Source organism: Rhinolophus hipposideros (assembly GCF_964194185.1).
Source record: "Rhinolophus hipposideros genome assembly, chromosome: 9".
Taxonomy (NCBI): Eukaryota; Metazoa; Chordata; class Mammalia; order Chiroptera; family Rhinolophidae; genus Rhinolophus; species Rhinolophus hipposideros.
Window position 1 is genome coordinate 17,827,793 of NC_138055.1, and position 21,981 is coordinate 17,849,773.

The 21,981-nt window shown below is 37.8% G+C and overlaps 1 protein-coding gene across 1 annotated transcript in view; it reads right to left on the minus strand.

Moving 5' to 3' along the window:
- The window catches only part of UTP20 (UTP20 small subunit processome component), a 91,285-nt gene extending 70,523 nt beyond the window's left edge, over nucleotides 1-20,762 (minus strand). The window contains exons 1-12 of the mRNA XM_081060393.1: nucleotides 20,559-20,762; nucleotides 19,509-19,589; nucleotides 15,663-15,729; nucleotides 15,419-15,551; nucleotides 14,785-14,973; nucleotides 11,375-11,456; nucleotides 10,559-10,696; nucleotides 9,954-10,109; nucleotides 9,252-9,398; nucleotides 9,033-9,167; nucleotides 7,774-7,851; nucleotides 5,442-5,620 (exon numbers count right to left, since the gene is read on the minus strand). Of these exons, the coding sequence (XP_080916519.1) occupies nucleotides 5,442-5,620; nucleotides 7,774-7,851; nucleotides 9,033-9,167; nucleotides 9,252-9,398; nucleotides 9,954-10,109; nucleotides 10,559-10,696; nucleotides 11,375-11,456; nucleotides 14,785-14,973; nucleotides 15,419-15,551; nucleotides 15,663-15,729; nucleotides 19,509-19,589; nucleotides 20,559-20,603 (1,430 nt within the window). The 5' untranslated portion in view covers nucleotides 20,604-20,762. The remainder of the gene's footprint in view (nucleotides 1-5,441; nucleotides 5,621-7,773; nucleotides 7,852-9,032; nucleotides 9,168-9,251; nucleotides 9,399-9,953; nucleotides 10,110-10,558; nucleotides 10,697-11,374; nucleotides 11,457-14,784; nucleotides 14,974-15,418; nucleotides 15,552-15,662; nucleotides 15,730-19,508; nucleotides 19,590-20,558) is intronic.
- Between the last annotated feature and the right edge of the window lie 1,219 nt (nucleotides 20,763-21,981).

Below are 21,981 nucleotides of genomic sequence, written 5' to 3' on the forward strand. Positions count from 1 at the left end.
TGCTCTCGCCCTAAGAAGTTTGAAATAGAATTGGGTTCCTTTCCAAGCGTGGAACATTTGGGGAGAGGAGGGCACTGGTGGTGATGCTTGAATATAAACAACTAAACAAATATACATAATTTACTTATTTTCTGTGAGAGGCTTTTTCAACTCCATTGGTTCCACTTTCTTCTATTTCCTATTTTAATTTGCTTCATAACCTAAAGCAAGTCTCTTCGGTTTTAAGTTTATAATGTACAAATTTTGTGCTGATGAACATGTTTTTAAGAACTATAGAGGCAATTTATTGGAATAAACTGACTGCCTCCATCCCTCCCTTCCCTTTTGACATAAATTTTATTATATTAGTCCCCTACTTGTCTGTGGTTTCGCTGGAAAATTCCATAATAAACAATTCCTAAGTTTTAAATTTTGTGTCATTCTCAGCAGTGTGATGAAATCTCTCACTCTCCCACTCCGCACCACCCAGGATGTGAATCATTGCTTTGTCCAGCATTTCCACACTGTAGATGTTCCCTGCCTCGTTAGCCACTCACAAGCTGTCTCGGTTATCAGATCAGCTGTCAAGATAGCGCATTGCTTTTGCTTCAGTCACCCATCTTTTACTTAGTAGTCCCAAGCACAAGGGTAGTGATGCTGGCAACTTGGGACATCAAAAGGATGCCAAAAAGTGCTTACTTAACTAAATAGGGGAAAGTTTTCAGTAAGGCATTTTACCATCTTGCTTCATAATAAGAAGGGCAAGTATAGTACAGTAAGATATTTTGAGAGAGGAAGAGACCACATTCACAAAACTTTTATTACAGTATATTATCATAGTTGTTCTATCTTACTGTGCCTAATTTATAAATTAAACTTTATCATAGGTATGCATGTGTAGGAAAAAACATAGTACATACAGGGTTTGGTACTACCGTGTTTCCCCCAAAATAAGACTAGGTGGACAATCAGCTCTAATGCGTCTTTTGGAGCAAAAATTAATATAAGACCCTGTCTTATTCTACTATATATGACCAGGTCTAATGATATGATATGATATGATATATGAAATGCTATGACATAAGATATGATATATGATATAATATACCGGGTCTTATATTAATTTTTGCTCCAAAAGACGATTAGAGCTGATTGTCCACCTAGGTCTTATTTTCGGGGAAACACGGTATGAGAGGTTTCAGGCAACGACTGGGCAGATCAGGGCGGACTATTGTACTTCACAAATGAGAATGATGTCGCAAGGTTATCATGATGAATTTAACAAATGTCACTAAAACGATTATGATTTCGAAGTAAATTTCTCTGCTGCTTTAATCTGACAAATGGTTAAATGATGTTTTCTGATATGACATCCATTTTTAAGTATCTGTTACTTTGGTACTATTCTTACTTGCCTATTTTTATTTTTGCTAATGAAGGATATCTCGGTCTTCTTTAAAATAGAAATCTAATCAAAAGAAAAAATCATAGAAACATCTAAAATGATTTGTTTTTATAATTTATCCTCCATGTCCACATTGCTTAGCTTATTATCCAATAGAAGTGGAATATGGGGTTTTTATTTCTGTATCCTTTTGATCATTAAAATTGACCAAAAAGTTGCATTCTCTTTTGTTTCATACTTATCAGGGCATTGAATGTTTGGAAATTATGACAGATAGCTAATTTCATTGGCAATTTCTAAAAGTCACTATACCTTGAAATACAGCCTTCCTCTTATTAATCACATTATTCAACAATCTGCAAGGATCTTACACATAAAATACTGAGATGCTTTTAAAAGTGAGTCTTTAGTTGTAGTGTCATTCCTCTGCTTCATCACATCTGCCAATGAGCTCCTCCAAAATTTCACACCCCTTACCTCATTCTGTAAGGTCCCTTACCTCATTTTGATCTGATCCTCGCCTACTTCTCTCGCTTCCTCTCATTCCACTCTCTCCCTTGCTCAATGCTTTTTTTTACCCACACAGGCTTTCTTTTTTGTTCCTCAAATATACTGGGTTTATTCCTGCTCCAGAGCCTTTGCAGTAACTCTTCCCTCTGCCTGGAAAGCCTTTCACCTGGACTTTCATGGCAAGGCTGGATACTTCCATCATTACAATCGGCCCAAAAGTCCCCTCTTCAGAGAAGAGTGCTGCTTCTCCATTTACTCTTCCTCCCAACATCCTGTTTTTTCTTTTTATCATTATCTCAAATCATCTTGTTTATCTGCCTAACACACTTTGCCTTCCCACGCCCCCCCTCCCCGAATTTCATCTCTTCAAAAGAAGGAATCTTTTTCTTTTTCATTGTTATGTCCCAGTGCCTAAACAGTGTCTAATACAATAACTACCTGTCAAATGACAGAAACATTCATCTTCTGAAGAGTCTTTTCAGATCTATCATCTCTTTTTATTGTCACAACAAATCTGTGAAAGAAATGGATAGGGTGTGACTAAGAAAATTCACAGAGGTGATGACCATTCACATATATCCTATTTCTGTGGAGGTTGCAGAAGGAGGTTTTCTCAGAGAGACACAGAAGCTGTGGCAGCACTTGCCTTAAGTTAACATGTCTATGTTAATTTATTTATTCTTATCATGTCACATTCCAAAGGGGGATTTGAGTGGCTGAGCCGGCAGTGTGAGAGGTCTGACTTGCAGCCTCAGGTCGGCCCTTGGCTTCACCTCACAGAAGCCAACAAAGCAACTCGCTCCCATTGACCAGAACCCACAGTTTGGGCCACTCTGAAGGAATCTGACGGTTGGAGATTGGCTTGCTGTGGCAAAATCAAGAGTAAAGTTCCAAGGAAATAATTCTACAGGGTTTATTCATTACCCATTTTCCAGGAATCAGAGCTCAGCAAAGCGAAAAACCAACAGAATCCTGTTGGTATATTTTGATAGAAACGCTACTTTTAAGGTTGGCAGAAGAGCAACATGTAAATAAGATGGGTTCCTCAAGAATCTCAAGCTGATCAGACTCAAAAACTAATTCTGCTGTGTGACTGTGGGGACAATGACACCCACCTCAAGGGATACTGTGATGCTTCAAAGCTGATTACTCAGCACAAACAGAAGGAATGCAGCAACAGGTCTAATTAACCCAAGAGAAATAAGAAACTTACTCATTCCTAGGTTTAAACACATAAGAATGTTAAGGGAACTGTACCCTAATCTATAATTTCCAGCAGAAGCATACCCACTCCAACTATTTGAAAAATGGTAAGCAGAATCCTCTAACATACTTACATAAACTGTTTTCAAGTTGGAAAGAGCACACACTGCTTTTAATAGAATTAAGAATGTAATCCATGGCCCTTTTAACTAACAATTCAAACAATGAGAAGGTATATAATCTAAAGTTAACCATTTTGTGTATCCTTAGGGAGATGTCAATTCTCCCCAAATTAATCTATAGATTTAATGCAATTCCAAATAAAACCCCAGCAAGGTTTTTTTTTTTTTTTTTTTTTTTTTTTTTTTTTTTAAGACAGAGACAAATTTCTTCTAAAATTTATATAGAAGGACAAAGGAACAGGGATAGCTGAAACAATTTGGAAAAAGTGGAAGAATTTTTTCCTAAGATTATAAGACTTATTTTATAGTTATAGCAATGAGACAGTGTGTTATTAGAATAAGACATACACACAGGTCAATGGAACAGAACAGAGAAACTAGAAATAGACCCACATATATATGGCCAATTGATTTTGACACAGGTACAAAAGCAGTTCAACGAGGAAGCAAAACCTTTTCAACAAATGTTGTCAGAGCAGTGGATATCCATAGGCAAAAAAAGAAGTGACCTAAACCTCATACCTTATATAAAAATTACCTCAAAATGGATCAAGGGTTTAAACGTAGAACATAAAACTACACAACCTTTAGAAAAATAGGAGAAAATATTTGGGATGTATAGCTAGGCAAAGAGTTCTTAGACTTGACATCAAAAGCGTTATCTATAAAAGAGAAAGTTGATAAACTGGACCTCATCAAAATTTAAAACTCTGCTCTGTGAAAAATCTTGTTAAGCAATGAAAGACAAGCTACAGCCTGGGAGACAATATTTGCAAACCACATATCTGACAAAAAGGACTTGTACCTAGAATACATAAAACACTCTCAAAACAAAACTCAACAGTAAAAAAAGAAAAACTAGAGTTAGAAAATGGGCCAAGGAAATGAACAGATATTTCAGTAAAGAGGATATGCAGATGGCAAACAAGCACATGAAAAGATGTTCAATGTCATTGGCCACTAGGGAAGTGAAAATTAAAACTACAATGAGACATCATCCTATCAGACTGGTAAAAATAAAAAAACAGTGATATCCAATGCTGGTGAGGATGCAGAGAAACTGGATAACTCACACTGCTGGTGTGAACGTAAAGTAGTACAACCACTCTGGAAAACACTATGGTAGTTTCTTATAAAACTAAACATGTGCGTACCGCATAACTCAACAAGTCCACTTTGAGCATTTACCTTAGAGAAACAAAAAGCTATAGACATGAATGTTCATAGCAGCTTTACTCATAATAGCCCAAATTAGGAATGACCTAAACATCTTTCAACAAGTGAATAATTAAACAAATTGCTACATCTATACCACAGAATACTACCCAGCACTAAGCACATGAAAAGACATTCACCATAAAAAGGAATGGACTACTGAGACACACAACTTGGATGGGTCTCAAGGGAACTGTGTTGAGTGAAAAGGTATACTGCATAATTCCATTTCTATAATATTCTTAAAATGACAAAATTATAAAAATGGACACTAGATTAGTGGTTGCCAGGGGTTGGGGGTGGAGTGGGGGCCAGTAAAGCAATTGTGGTTATTAACAGGTAGTACAAAAGATCCTTGTAGTGATGGAAAGCTGTGTCTGACTCAGGTGGTGGTTACGAATATACACGTGATAAAACTGCATAGAACTATATATCCATTTACACACACAGGCAGAGGTGAGTGCATGTGAAACTGGTAAATCTGAATAAGGTCGGTGGATCGTACCAATGTCAATTTTCTAGCTGTGATATTATAGTAAACTTTTGAAGGTGTTACCACAATGAAAAACTGGGTGAAGGGTATACGAAACCTCTGTACTATTTCTTGCAACTGCATGTGAATGTACAATTATTCTAAAATAAAAGGTTAAAAAAATGTAATAGTCATGTCTTTTTTTCACTTACCACCCTTCTGACATTAACCAAGTTAACATTTTTGTGTATTTCCCATGTTTTCCTATGCTTATGTACTTTTTTTTCTTTTAACTTTGCACAATGGGATCATACGTCACATACTATTCTACAACTTGCTTTTTTCACTTAATAATTATAATGGGCATCTTTCCAGTTAATACATATAGATCTTCATTTTTTACAGAATTGTTAATGCTTTATTTTAAAATGGGTAACCCTACCAACAAAACAGGGAATAAAGACTTAGAACTTACCCCACCGTCTGCTGTGAGAAAACCAGAGGGTACTTCTCAATTGCCATTGAGCCAGCAGTGGGAGGCGCTGCTTTGTTCAGAATAAGCTTGGCCAAAATGGCCAGAGCTTCATCTCTGACTGCAGCGTCATCGATCAAGAAGCAATTCTCAATATATATGAGAAAGCTGGGTAGGAAAAGCTAAAAATAAGAAAAAAAATGCCAGTTATCAACAGATACAAATTTCAGAAAATCTGATGAAGAGAAGATTCTAATACTTCCACAGAGAAAAGTATAGATCAAAACAAAGAATGAGGAATCATAATGGCATCAGACTTCTCCATGGGAACAATGGAAACGAGATGATAATAGAGAATAGATAATAGAGACTAAAAAATTCTGAGATAAAATGACAGAATCTAGAATTCTATACCCAGCCTTCTGGCAATACAGTGTGAGGAGAAAACAAAGACATTTTCAGATGTATGAAATCTCAAAATTTTACTTCTATTCACCTTTGAAGGAACCTCTGAAGAATGTTCATCAAAATAAGAGTAAACTATACATGGGAAAGATGTGGGATCCATGAAACAGGAAAATAGCAAAGGAAGTTCTAGAGTGACATCTGTGCAGTGGGCTCAGAAAGCAACCTATTCAGACTTGAATTGCTTTAGGAAGAACGTCTCCGAGAAAGGGAGGAAAAAAAAAAATGAGGTGCTAAATTATCTGACCACTTGCCTTATGAAAGGCATTCTACTCGTATAATGCTGTTGGAAGACGGATTCACTGACCAGCTATTCAAAAAAAAATCCAGTTTTTAAAGAATGAGGTGAGGCAATTTTAGGAAAAATGAGAAGGTATACAAGAAAGGAATATAATTATAAAATACGTCTTTGTTTTTGTAAGAATTAAGTATATGGTGACTATGAATTCAGCCAAAATTTATGATGTAACTCCATTTAGGAAGATGAGGTGTAAAAGAACCAGAATCCATCTACCACAGGAGGAAGTCTATAGACGAGGACTAAAACTTTAATAAAGGAAATGTAGCAAATTCAGATGATTTAAAAATATAAATACCACCAAAAAAATAGCTAAAAGTCATTAGATGGGTTTGTTCCTGGTGAGTACGGTGGGAGTAGAAATCAAGTGACTGCCTCTTAGCCCTCTTTGACTTTTTAAATGACATATTCTCTACGGCAAAAGTAAGATTTTTGGAGTCAGTCCGCTATCTGTCCTTCCTGTGCCTTCCTATGGAGAGCAGAGCTACCACGCCTTCCTGTGCTCTGATGAAACCTCAGATGTGGGGTCTCCTGCCCAAGGGTCTGCAATTTCACACTGCTGGAGCCATCACTGTATCCCCGGGGCTTGCAGCTTTCTACGTTCGCTGTGGCTGCACCAAGGAAGAAGGCATATCCACATTTCCCCAGACATTATGATTCCATGAAAGATTTTGAGGAGAGAAGGAAGACTAGTATCTTTCAGAGTGCAAAGTGATTTTGGAGTGTAAAGAATTTCTTTAAGGTGAGTTCCATGGAAGCTTGTCACTGTATTCCTGAATTATGAAACATGGATATCTGGGCTAAGGACTAGTTTTCTCTTGATAAACTATTAAAAACAGTTTAAAAAAATAATACATATTTTAAAAACACACCAAAGGGAACAGAGAAGAAGGAAAACATGCTGTTGCTAAGAAAACCAGAAAAAGACAAAGGGCCCTCACTGGGCAGGAAGGCACAGGGTTAGGACACATACAAAAGTTTTCTTGAAGACAAATGATAATATAGATTATTCAAGACTAAAGGGAAAAGTGAGTGAGCAGACGCAGAGATAGGTTTCCATGAAGTATACTGTAGGATTACCAGTTATAAGAAACAGCAAGTGTTTGAGGGGGGTAAGGGGAAAAGGAGAAAATAAACTCAGGATTTGATGAGAAAGATTTCTACCTCATTCCATGAGGTATTTATGTTGTGGCAATGAAATGAATTCGCAACATTCCTTCAATGCAAACTGTTTCAGAAACTATTTTCTACACTTCAAATTCACATACAATTTCCTTAAACTGTTTTTCCCCCCAATTTTACCACATGGTTCTATAACTTCCTAAAGGATTATTTAAAAACAAGCTCATTAACTAATATCATTTTAAAGGCCTTAGTGTATAGAATCAAATTTAACTTGTGACCTAAAGTTGGAATACAATTGCTTTAAAAAAATATATAGATGAAAACATTCAATACTTATTCTGTTTCTCTTTAAACAACAAACAAAAAAAATCACAGGATTTTAAATTTGATTATTTTATCATGACAGATTAAAAACAAAACAAATCCAAAATTTGGTATTGTGCTCACCTGCTCAAACTGCTTCATAGCAAACATGACTTCAGAAAAATCCAAAATTAAACGTCTTTCAAATCGGCTCTCAAAAGTCTGTGGACCACAGGTAAAAAATAATATTAACGTAAGTACACAGAGAGTACTTTCCCCATTCCTGAAAATAAAAAACCCAAAACCTACAAGGTCCTCTAACGTGCAAATAGATATAGTGGGCTGTTTGATATAAGTTAATACAATAACGAGAGGCGAAAAGAACTTGACTGAATTTGCTTCTGTGCAGAGGTGGGAGACAATAGGTACTGAGAACTCCGCAGGAAGGCAGCCAGAGTGAGTGAGTGGTGGGCACACTTCAATCAGTATTCTGTCCAAATGCTAGGCCTTCTCCATAGGAACTTCCACAGATGCGAAGGGCTCTGCGTTCCTAGTAATCACACAGGGCTCTGCCTCAGGGCTGTTCAATTCTCTCCCAGCTACAGAGAATTATGAAAGAGCTAGCAGCATGATGTTACACCTTCCTCTCTACTTGATACTGCTGCACCACATGAAGCTAGAAAGAACCTAACTGATCTTCCTGTCTTCAATCCCAGTTCTCTCCAGTCCATATTCTAAACTTACTAAAATGCAAATCTCATGAAATCATTTCCCTGCTGAAAACTTTTCCAGGGCCCTCCAACACTTGCAGGATAATATCGAACCTAACTTTTCAAAGCCAAGCAGAGCCTTGCTGATACACATCACAATTCCTCATGTGTCCATGAGGAAGACAAGCATAAATTTTTTAACACATTTTTGCCGTTTTCCTTCCTAGTTTTTAACCTCTTCTCTGGCTGGCAGGCTGCTATTTAACCTTCAAGGACTACCCCAAAATATAAGTCCTTTGAATAGCAATCTCTGTTCCTCAACCCCAGACAGAATCATTATGCTTCAATATGACATCAATAGATTAGTTCAACAGATTACGACAACTCACTCCCAGGACCCCACTTCCTTAACAACCAAAAATCATAGGTACCACAGCATCCACCCTGAAATATCCAGTCCACACCCAGCACATGGTAAGCTATACATATTTGGTGTATATCTGCTGAATAGATTTAGCTTTTATTACACTCTGCTTCTCTTATTTCTATTACAGCATGCAATTCACATCTCCTTAACAAGATTATAAATTCCATGAAGGGAGAGCCTTTGCCATGCTTTATTTGTACTTCCCAAGAGGTTTATGCAATGCTAAACATATTATTAATTACTCAATATTTGCTGAAGTAAATTACTTTTTCTATGGTTTCTTTGATGAGGGTCTCTGGCAAGGAAACATTTTCGCCTAGGATCAAAGCAGAAATTACATCCAAGAGGGTCTGCCGACAAGATGTGGAGAGATGGTTTATTTGTAATGTTTGCGTCAATACCTGTAAATTAAAAGAAAAAGAAATGCACACTTAGCAATTGGCTTTTAATGAACAAACTCTAAGCAAATTAAGTTGGGAACTCACCTTACAAACATCAACAGGCTTGGTTATCTTTGATCCATTTCCATGTTTCACAAGTATCAGATATGTTTCTAACAATCTTTTAATCTGTTCAGAACTTTCACCGCTATTAGTTTGGGTTACTTTTGAATGTAAATCAAGGAGTGATTCCTGTAAACAAAGAATTTAATTTAATAGAATAACTATAAAAAAATCGAACTCATCTGTTAATCTCATAATTGTGTGAAGCAGTTCAAATTTTCACATTCTTTTGTTCTGAAAGAAAAAGATGCATTTATTTACTGGGAGTCACTAAGGATAATAACAGCTAACATTTCTATTTCTGGGTGCATAGTGTTAAGTTCCTCATAAGCATTTTCTCACTACAGAGGGAGTATTATTACGCCATTTACCAGATGACAAAGCTGGGGGATAGAGACTTAAACAACTTTCCCAAGCCATCCTAGCAATAACTGAGAAAGCGAAGATTCAAACAGAGGCAGTCTGGCTCCAAAGCTTGCACTCTTTTAACCACTATGCTCTACTGGATCTCAAAATAGCAAGTCAAATGAAAATAGTACAGGGGGTGAAGGGAAGAAAAATCCTAATCAGTGTATTAACAGTATAAAGACAATTATAAAATACCATCTCCAGGAGTGGTCTCCTGAACTAAGACCAAGAACAATCAACTCTTGAACATACGAATCCTGAAAAATTAGAACTCACTTGTAAACATTCAAAAAATGTACCAAAATGTTCCTTGTGGATGTAGGACGCAGTGGATTTGACCATGTTTTTGAGAGTTTCTCCAACTAAAATCCATGGTAGTTGAGTTTCTGTTTCAGTAACTGGTCCCAACTTTTGCAAAATTAGCTTCACTGCCTGTGGAAATCCAAGAGTCATTAAAATAAACATATAAATTCTCATTTTTTAAATATCACACTGTGATTTCCCACTCTGATTATATTAGCTACCTTAAAATCCCATCCAGAAATTATTCAAGGATGTAAAAGCTTTGATGGTTAACTGTCCTAAAAGGAATTTCCAAACTAGGATGGGGAATTTTATCATATAACTGCTCCCTCCCCACCCACCTTTGCTTGTTAATCAGTTTACGTTATCTTCTAGGATGCAGGATGAAGAGAGCAATGACTTTGTAAAACCCCCTAGTGACCCAGAGCCTACATTAGATAAGCACTGTTATCAAAGCCTTAATGCTCGCCATTTAGTGCTATTTATTCTAGGCGATCTTCTATCATTTCAGTAAACCGTTCCTATTTTCTTTTTAATCCCTTTCACATAGACTCAAAGTATTCCCCCCAGTTATTTACCTCTCCCGTACAGGAGTGAAACATGTTTCTCACTCCTTTGCACATTTCAAAGAGCAACTGTCCAACTCCTTCTATCTTTTCCAGATGTTCATCAAGATCAAGAAACATTAAATTGAAAAGTGCATTTTTATTAGAAACCTAAAACACAAAATGGGAACAGAAAAATTTAATTTAAAACATAAATATATCCAAATAAAGACATTTTATTTGCTATTCTACAGATTCATATTTAAATATAATTAGGGCAAAACTCTAAAAGGAGTAGACACTTGTAATGATCTCCAGCCACTATAACATACTTTCACTTGTAATGTCACACAAAAGTGTGATTAATTCATTGGTATAAGGAATGGACCAGAAAAACTATAAAGGCAACATTACGTCTTTTAATGAAAATCATATATTTTATGAGTATAAAAGAAATTTAGTACCAATGTTTTTGTTTTATTACAAAAACCCTCTAAAATTTCTATGGAAATAAACCCAAATGACATTATACAATCAGTTCCTTCCAGGAAATGATTATAAAAATTCTTATTAATCTCACTGTTCATGTATTTACTGGCTACACACACACACACACACACACACACACACTCTGAAAGCTACCAAAAATTAAATAACAATTAAAAAATGACCTAAATTATTTCACATTAATGAACAAAGATTAAATCTTATGGTGAGATAAACTCAAAATACCTACAGGTTTCTGTATATATAGAATTAGGCCCTAATAACTACAGTATAAAAGGTATCAGCTTTTGTCATAAGATACTTGAGGATTAATAAACAATAAACATGAAATATCAGACTAACCTTTCTCATCAAAAAAGTAAAGCTTTCAGCAGCAAAATTTCTTATATGTAGTTTTCTATGAGCCAGGAGTGTACTATACATGCTACAAATGAGAAAATAAGACATGTTTAATAATCATAATTTCAATAAAAATGTACTACATGTCAACTATATATCCAACCAACACTGTGCTAGGTATATAAGGAATATGTAGCAGGTATAAAACAGGAAGTTTAAAATCTCAGTCTATTACCAAGACACCCACCGGTTGAACAGAAATTAAGAATCGTAGGCTTGGTGGTGCTTGGACTGATAGGAAGGACTCCATGAAAAGTTGAAACTTGTAGTAAGCCCTGAACAACAGGAAGAATTCAGGTGAATACCAGAGAGCCTATTACTAGAGATAAAAGCGAGATCAAAGATGGCAGAAATGACCAAGGTCAAGAGACAACAAGGAGGCTGGCCAGTCTAAAAGACGAAGAATGATGTGGTTGGAGCAGGCAGTTCCAGGAAGCTGCCAGGTAAACAGGTGGCTCTGAACACCAAACTGAATGCGGACTCTAGCTTTCATTTACGAAAGCACTTAAACTCTGTGCTACTTCATCTCAGCAGCACAACTCTATAAGGTAAGTACTACGAATATCCCCATTCTACAGATAATAAAATTGAGGCAGAAAGGCTAAGCAACCTGCTCGAGGTCATATAGTCATGTAGCTGTAACTAAATAATTACTTGTATGATAACACTGTAAATCGGTCTTCCTAATGATAGGAGAGCATGGGATATATCTCTCCTATTTTTGCCATATCCCTATTAGCTAACAGTTCCTTGCTCACAGCAGGCATTAATACTGGCTGAATAAACGAGTATTTTCAGAAGGATTAATCTGGCAGCAATATAAGGGATGAAATAAAGGAAGAAGAGGCCGACAGTCCAACCAGAAAGCTACTCAAGCCATACAAACTTGAGCGAACAAGGGTATGAAAGAGGCTGGTGGTAGAGGGAATGGCAAAGGATGGACCCAAAAGACATTTCAAGAGTCCCTGCCATGGGGCTAACGAACTTACAGTGTCCAAAGGCCCTTTATGATCTGGCGCCCCACTACCATTGCCTAATTCCTCTCCCCTCATACACGCCAGCTGCTCAACCACCCAGGTCTCCCTGCCATTCCCCACACATGCCAGGCACATGTCCAAGATGTTCTCCCTCTACTAAAGTGTAAATTTTGCAAGAAGAGGGATTTTTATCTGTTCTATTTGTGACACTATCTCAAGTGCCTGACATATTCAGTAAATACTCACTAAACTGACTGACTGAATGAATGACAGAATCAAAAGGATGTGGAGTCCTGGAAGACACTGGGTCAAAGATGCGCCAAGCAGGCCAAGTCTCCGAGACACGAAGAATGATGCTGTCACTGTTAGAAACTGGTCAACCAAACAGGGCCTGGCACAGAGTATGTATGCACCAAATACACGAATGAATTATGCTGACTGAAATAGGTCAGAAGGAGAAAGACAAATACCATATGATCTCACTTCTATGTGGAATCTAACGAACAGAATAAACGAGCAAACTAAACAGAAACAGACTAAGCGATATAGAGGAAAAACTGAGGGTTGCAAAATGGGAGAGGGGTGGGGATGGGGGAGAAAGTAAAGGGATTAGAAGGTACAAATTAGTAGTCACAATATTGCCATGGGGATACGAAAGACAGTTTGGGGAATATAATCAATAATGTTGAATAATATTGAATAATATTATTGAAGTTGAATAATATTGAATGTCAAATGTAATTAAATATACACATATGCACGTATATATAGATATATGTATACATGCACACATATACATATACATATATAGATACGTATACATACATATATGCATATGTATGTAGTCATGGGATATGGAATACAGCACAGGGAATAGAGTCAATGGAACTGTAACAGCTATATACGATGTCAGAGGGGTAGTAGACTTGGGGAGAGTTATCATTTTGTGAGAAGTGTAAATGTCTAACTATTACATTGTTTTGTACACCTGAAACTAAAAAAAAAGAGTTGGCTTGAATGGGAATACGCTGACTTTCATTTCAGTAATACTCAAGGGAAAATATCCCAGATGTTGAAGATATCATATTCAAAGTAAATAAATTCAGAACTAGGAAGGCTGACTTAGGAGATATAAAAAAACAAATGAACTACATATCTCCCCAAAATCTTGCTGGATTTTAGTGAAGTCATCTTGGTTTCTAATACATTTTACCAAAGGCTTCATAGAGAACTAGTAAAGGTTGGAAAAATATTTCTTTCTCCTTTGCTCAGAGGATAGTGTCGGGGGGGGGGGGAGGGGTATGATACAAAAACAAAACTTACAGTCTTATCCCATATCCACACCTATGTGGGGGGAGGAGGAGGAGAAGCATTACTCTTATGTATTCCTGTGGCAATTAGAGTGTATAGAAATAACCAGGACACTAAGTGAAAAATGATCATTAAGCTCCAGACTAAAACAGATTATAAACAATCTTTCCCTGAAACAGAAAGCTACTATGGAACTCAGTCTCTTTCCCTGTCCACATTTGTTCACAAATACTGTGTCTCTTTTGGCTTAATAAGTATGACAGGGGCTAGGGCAGGTATCTAGACAAAGTTCTTGTAGTTTACAGGTTTGTACAGGATACTATTTCATTAAGCACCAACTGTTAACAGAATTTGTGTAACATAAGTGGTCAGAATGCCAGACGTTCAGAGTACAAAGCTTTCACTTCTAACCAAGGTGCCCGGAAATATTTGTGGAGGTTATGGAATCCAAGCCAGGCTTTGATGGGGAAGTGGGGGAATGATTTCACCAGCTGGATATAAGCGAAAGTCAGGTCAATGCAGATTGGTGGAATAGACTTTGGTTGGAGAACCAATTGTGTAGAAGGAAATAATTAGAGTCTGAGCTGGAAAAGTAGTTTGGACTCAGAAGCAAGGGAAAAGGCAATTAAAGTAGATGTCAGAGTCAGGTATGCATGACAGGTGGTATGCATGTTTTAACTAAATACAGGTGAGAGTCAGAAATTCTCTCCTGGTTGTCAGTATTGAGAAAAACTGCCCTTGACCAAAACATAAAAACTTACAAAACTTAAATGCTAAAAAAATCTCCTTTTTGAGGAGCATCACTCTGTTTAGGGGCCTCAAGGACACAGCTATTTTCACGTATTACTTTTGCTCTCTAACCTGATGCAGGTGAGGGGAAGGACTGACTGTAAACGGGCATGAGGAACCTTTGGGAGACGATGGAAATGTTCTTAAAGTGGCTTGGGGTGATAGCTGCACGACTTTATAAATTTACTCAACAGCACTGAATACTCAATAAAATACAGTAAGAATTAGAAACAAACAAGAAAAGGAAAACCCAAATTGGAGAGAGAAAAGGGTCACCTGTATATGCTGGACATGTCCTTTACCATGAGCCTCCACAAGTACTTGTAAAGATACGACAGCGAGGTGAAAGCCCATTCTAACAACTCGGTGTCCTGAGTCTCCAGGATTGAGGTGATCGTCAGAAAAAAATCCGGAAAATGTGGATAGAAGTCTGTCTGCAGATCACGTGCCAACTGTACAACCAAACTGGATTAAAAATAAGAAACAGGAACTGTTTTTGAGACATGTAGACCGAAGCACAGTAACTGGAAATCGACTTCACAAATGACAGTAGATCACCTATGGTGACAGGATTAATTAAACCTTCCAAATCAAGTCTCAAGCGAGGCATAACATTTTTCACATTTTAAGAGTTCAGCAAAGAAATCGAGCTAGAGCAAGAAGGTGCATTCCATCATAAGTTATGGTCAGTCATTCCTATTATGTCAAAGAAAAATGGGGTCCTCTTAAAAGTATAAAACAAAAAGCAAAAAAAAGTACACACCTAAGATTCTGGTTTATGGCAATGCACTAACAGAAAAGGTAAACTCTTATTTTTAAATTACGAACACCAGATCTAATGTAGATATAAAACACAACCATTCATAAAACAGATAAATGCTCTGGAGCTTTCTCTCAGCATGCTACTTACTCCAAAAGGGGCTGAAAAGCAAAACTGTTCTTGATTTGCAGGTGAGTCTTCAAACTCTGAACGATTTCATTTTGATGATAGACCAGCTGATTGAATGACTGGCATTTGTCAATAACTTCTTTGTAAAATTTCCCTGAGTGAAAAAAAAAAAAGTTCTACTTTTCCATCATATGACTATTTAGTTGTTTTTAACATATAAAGTACAAATGACGAGTGAATGAAATGGAAACAAAATAGGAAATACCAAAGTGTTCCGTAAGGTTCAATTCTCTCCATTTCAGCAGACCCTCAAAAAAGTAGGTTTCAACCTCCTGCCAAAATTAAAGCATTCCATTAATCAGACAAGTCAAAGACAAATTATGATCAAAGTAAAGAAGAATGATATGTTAATATCTTAAGACGATGAGAGCCAAGAGTTAAAAAAAACTTTGTGTTTTTTTAAGGACATTAACACACTTAAAAAGCATTCAGGTGTATAGTATGGGCAGATGTTTCATGAAAACAATGTTTTCTTGATTTGATTATAGCAAAGAATTCTCTAAAACCTAAGTAAAAGTCACATTAAGGAAAAAAACCTTTTTGCTATGGTTTTTACAGTTTTAGGTCCAGAAAAATGTTCACAATTCACAGAAAATGTTCACAGTTCTTTCATTGCGCTTTTGGAAGTATGAATTGCTACAACCTTGTGGAAAGTAATTTGGCATTTCGATTAAAATTAAAAAGGGGTATGCCCTTTAACCCAGAAAATCCCTTTTAGAGATATTTCTTAGAAAATTTTGAAACATAAGTATAATATATAGATGTTTATTCAGCTTTATTGTAGTCAGGGGATAAAACAGCCTAAATATCCAATAATAGGAGAATGGTTGGAATAATCTGTGTCCTATATATACTAAGGTATATTAAGTGGCTATTAAAAAGATTTCTAACTACATTGAACAAGAGGATGTTGATCATATGTGTTCCAAAGTGATAAAAGTCACAGTCAAGTGGATAGTAGGATCCAATTTTTCTTTTAAAAAAAAGACCTCTATAAATGTTTGCACATATTTGTATGAGAGAAAAACATGAAATACATATATACCAAACTGCCAATATTGGTTTCCTTGGCAATAAGAGGTGGAGTGGAATCATGCAGGGTCTTAGCTCCCGCTCCCCGCACAAGAATGCATGAGATGGTGAGGCCAAAAAGGAACACCCACAGAGCCTTAGGTAGGGGAGTCATACCACTATATTCTCGCTGGCGGCTGTTGGAGACACAGGAAGCAGGAGCCACACGATACGCAACCTGAGGTCCACTTCTCTACCAACCAACCTCACTTGCTAGCTGCAATCCACCCTTGCTAGCTCAGCCACGGCACTTACATCAGTAGCTAATGGCTAACCGGTAACAGCTGATGGCCAACTAGTTACAGCTGATGGCCATCCACTACCAGAGCCAGTACCTTTCTGCATGAGGCCGAGAGCCTGGAAACTGCTCTCTGGGACTGTCCCCACAAGTGGTAAGATAATACGCTTGTCTGAGTTCACCACTATGTTTTTCAGCTTGTTAACACAGTACATATTACTTTGTACTTTGAAAGGTAAAACCAGTAAATTGTTTTCATATATGTATACATGTGTACATGTATATGGCGAGAGAGAGTGAGGGTGAGAGAGAGAGAGACAGAGACAGAGAGAGAGAGAGAGAGAGAGAGAGAGAGAGAGAGAGAGAGAGAGAGACCGAGCAAATATATAAGCACATACACAAAACAGCAGGCCAAATCTTCCACCATCTCAAAAAAAGTAAAACCTTAAATTGTGCTTTGGAAATCTTTAAAAAATAAAAATGAAATGAAATCAATAGTTAGGGAGAATAGAGAGGAAGAAAGAGAATCCAATTAAGTTTTGTTCAGTATCTCTGAAGGAAACTATACCTAACAGTTTAAAACCTAAATGTAGAAGGCATTCCTAGCTAGCACAGTGACTGGCACATGTAAGCCATTTCTAATAGACTATGTCCCTGACCCTTTGCAATGTGATTTGCAGCCCCTACGACCAAGAGATGGCATCTATTTCCTCACCCCTTGAATCTGGCCTGGCCTGGTGACTTGTTTTGACCATTAACATGCAATGGAAATGATCCTGCGACTGCCAAAGCTAGACTTTAAGAGGCTTTGTAGTTTCTGCTTTCATTCTCTTGGAGAGGTTTGCCATTGTGAAAAGAACCATAGTCTACCTTACTGGAGAACAACAAGAACGAGGACAACCCAGACTAACGAGCCCTAGTTAACAGCCAGACATTTGATTGAGGCCGTTCTGGACCTCCCAGCCCAGGGGCCTATCCTAGGCTCTCCTCTCTTCTAACTTAACATTCTATCTCTTAGTACTTCCAATCTCTCCTGTGGTTTAAACCATAAACCATGTGCTGAGTGTCAAATCTGTAATTCTATCTCTGCAGCCACTTGAACCCCTCCAGATTATATAGCCAAATGTTTTTTGGACACCATCATTTGGATAGCCACAAGTATACCAAACTCAACAAGCCCCAAACGAAATCAACCTTGTGTTTCTCTTCGCATAAATCTACCTTTATGAATGCCATCCTCAAACAACCAGTTGCTGAAACCAAAAACCTTAACCCCATTCCCTTCCTTCCTGTACCTACAGTCGGTCACAAGCCCTATTAAGTCTACGCCTTCACTATCCCTGGAATCCTTCCCTCCTCTCCATCTTGACTGCCACTACCATCACCTGACTTAGCTGACTACCAAATCCTCACAACTAGTTGCCCTGACTCCAGTCCTGCTCTTTCCTCCACAGTAAAGCCAGAGAGATCTAAAACTTAAATCTGATCATGTCACTCCCCTGCCTGACAAATCCTAGAATGACATCCCAGAGCTTCAGGATAAAACCCAAATTTAGCTTGACCTACGAAGCCCTTTATGATCCTGGACTATTTCTTCTGCTTTACCTCTCACCAGGTATCCCCTCACTCCATCCCAGTCACCATCAATACACACAAACATCATATATACAATTATAACCACACTGAATTACTTTGCAGTGGCTTTTTTGTTTCAATTAAAATTTACCGGGGTGACAATTGTTAGTAAAGTTACATAAATTTCAGGTGTACAATTCTGTAATACATTATCTGTATTTCACATTGTGTATCTACCACCCAGAGTCAGTTCTCTTTCCATCACCATATATTAGATTTTTCAGTTTCTTGAATGCGATATGCATTCTCTAGCCTGTTCCTTTATACAGGCTTCTCCCACAGCCTGCCCTCTTTGCCATGCTAAAGTCTATACAAACAACAGACTACATTCAGGTATTACCTTGTCTACATTATCATCTTTGACACCCCACCCTACACCCCCAAAGAATTTAGGTTAGGCTGCCCTGACTGAGTTCCCAAAGCATTATGTGCTTACCTAGATAACATCATTTAATACACTGAATTCACACATTAGAGACAAGGCATTCAAAGAGACAGTGAGCACAGTCTGACTAGTGATGAACAGTAACAACTGAGGCTGTATCCCTAAGCTAAAAGCACATTATACAGGACTTTAAAAGGCTGGCAGAGAAACAATTATTTGATGCAACAAAAAGCAAGACTTTTGAGTAAAGGTGTGACGGAGTAAGAGCGTGGTTAGATGTGGAAGAGAAATTATGTAGTCCTAGCCCCTTTCCTTTTATAAAAGAGGAAACCAAGCCCTAGGAAAGTGACTTGCTCAGAATCTCTTTAAATTGTAGTTTTAGTAACATGGTCTCCAACAGTGCTCAGAACGCACATGGGAAAAGGAGAGGCTAGAATCACAGAAGCCACCTAAGTATCAAGTCAATAGAACTGTGTGCAATGATGGAAATGTTCCATTATCTGCACTTGTCCAATAGCAACTAGCTACATATGACTCCTGAACGCCTGAATTTTTAATTTAAATCTAATTTTTCACATGTGGTTATTGTATTAGACAGCACAGCTTTAATGCATTTCATGTTCATAAAGGAATGGTTTGAAAAACAGTCCACTTCCAAGAGGAGAGACCAAAAAAAACTGACTATGAACACTTGAAGATTAGTTAGTATAACATTCTCTTACCTCATCATAACTCGCAGTTCTGTCAATCCGGTGAATGATATCGATATTCACATTCCCCAGTCGTTCAGCAAATGTAAGAAACTGTGGGAAAGGAGAAGCATATTCAAAATACAACATCATTTAATACTTATCATATCTTGAGTATCTGTGTGAATGCTGTATAAGAATCACATGTAGATAATTTCTTTGTGAAAGTAGAAATTTTAAAGCTTCATTAAGCCTCCTTATGTACTAGCATTACAAATAAGGGTATGTTTTGTTTGCAATTTCAGACTTGTATCTGCAATCATTCATAAAATGTATAATTGAGCTTTGAAACTAAATGTAGGTATCACTGATGAATCACAAAGCTACATGTGAAAACAAACCGAAAGGCATAGAGCCTTAAACAAATGCACTGCTCTACTACACGAAGATAATGGCATACGTCTACAGATAAGTTTGTATAAGTTCTTTCAGTTACGTTATTTCAAATAAACTTTCCTTGCTAGACCATGGTGGACGTAGGTGAAAGCTGGAAATGTAGTCTTGCTAGATCTACCGTTAGGTTCCATACTCCCCCTACAAGTAGAGGGATCTGGCTAAGTCGTTGCAATAACAGTGCTTTTAAACATATGAGTATACAAACCTAGGGTTGAACCATCACGAAGAAACTGTCAAAGGACAGAGAAAGTGGCGTACGTAGTAGCCATTTGTTGGAAATCTCTCCCATTCTCCCGCCGACCCACCCCCTAATTTGGCCTTTAAAAGTAAAATAGCAGGGGAGAACAGCTGTTAAGGAATTAGTCCATGAGAATGAATTTAACTGCAGACTGAAGGGGAATCCAGGCACGCCAGACCCCACAAACCATGGGCGAAACTTGCTGCCCGGCTACTTTCCCCACCCCATGTTGACTACACCCGGAGAGTCTCCCTCTTTTGCCGGAGCCTGCGGGCAAAAGACTCGCGCTGGGTCCAGAACACTGCAACCCCGGGAATCCCGCGCAGAGCCAGTCCCACGGCTGAAAGCGCAGGGACTCAACGGCTCCCGGCCCAAGCTCCCTTGCTCACCCGATGTGTGTTCTCGGTCTTGTGGGAAACGGGCTTTGTCTTCATGATTGCAGAGGGGCAGTGGCCCGCGAGGACCTGGGGAACTGTCGGAGGGAAGCAACTCCGTAGGGAACGGAAATTGGTAGGGAACACTTGCCCTCCAGGATTCCCAGGTGTCCAAACTCTTTCTCACGTGCAGCTTGAGCCCCTGGGCGCCGCCATGATGGAGACGGGGAGGAGCCTGAGAGGGTCACGTGGGCGGAACAAGGGGATGGAGCAGGCGCACGCTCGCCGGAGCCGCCGAAGCAGCTTTTGGCGGTTCTGTTTGTGGAGTTATTACTGTCTTCAGTAAAGGTTTATAAGAAAAAAAGAAGTGCATTTTTATGATAAAAGAAAACATGTTTGTCGTTATTATCAGCTAATACTACCACTCAATATATGTATCCTGCACCCTGCAAAGCTCTTTACATCCATAATTTCACATTAAGCCTGTACACTGAACAAATAAGTCAAGAATCGTCTAGATTCTTAGCCTCTAGATTGATACAGATGGTAGTTCTATAGATGTCCCTTGGTCTGGATAATGGACCTCAGGTGATCTGGATACATGACTATTCTTAATCATGAAGGAAGGTTAATCAGAGGGTTATCTGTAACTTTGTTGTATATCCAGGCATTTACACATGACTGGAAAGTTCAAACGTTTAAGGTCCCACGCTAGTTACTTTACTTACATCTCAACCTACTTGATTTTAGTAATTTAACAGCTTGACTATAGTGACTCCATTTTATTTCTTCACTCTATTCCTCAAGCACATTGTGAATGCTGCATGAATAGAAATGAGGCACATATTTTTAAGCCTGTTTGGCATATGAAGAAAGCAAGAATGTGGAACTGGTAAGTGGCAGTCTGGCAGAGGTCACTCAGCTCCAAAGTCTGATATTCTTAACCACTATGTTCTAAATAAAATTGAATAATAGAGTTTTAAAGAAAAAACCTTATAATTTCATGCACAACCAGTTAATGTTTTGTTTTTTGCCCCACCACTCTAATATCATGTTGTTAAACATAATTGTATAAACAGTTGTATGGAAATATATATATTCTACAAATATATCTTGAGAATCTACTATGGGCTATGCACTGTTCTATGAGCTAAACAAGACAGACAATAATATTAATAATAATAATAATAATTCTGTTGGGACATTTTAGTCTGAGGTGCTTACATCTTAGATAGCCAAGGTAAGATGTTAATTAAACAATTGAATACATTCCTGCTTAGGGTTCAATGTAGAGGTCAGAGCTGAAGGTGTCCATTAAATGCCTATATACACTAAGCTACAGAAAGTATGAAGTAATTAAAGCTATGGAACTAGAAGAGCTCACTTAGGGAGAGAGTGATGAAAAGGAGGATGAAAATTAGAGAAGAGGACCCAAGTG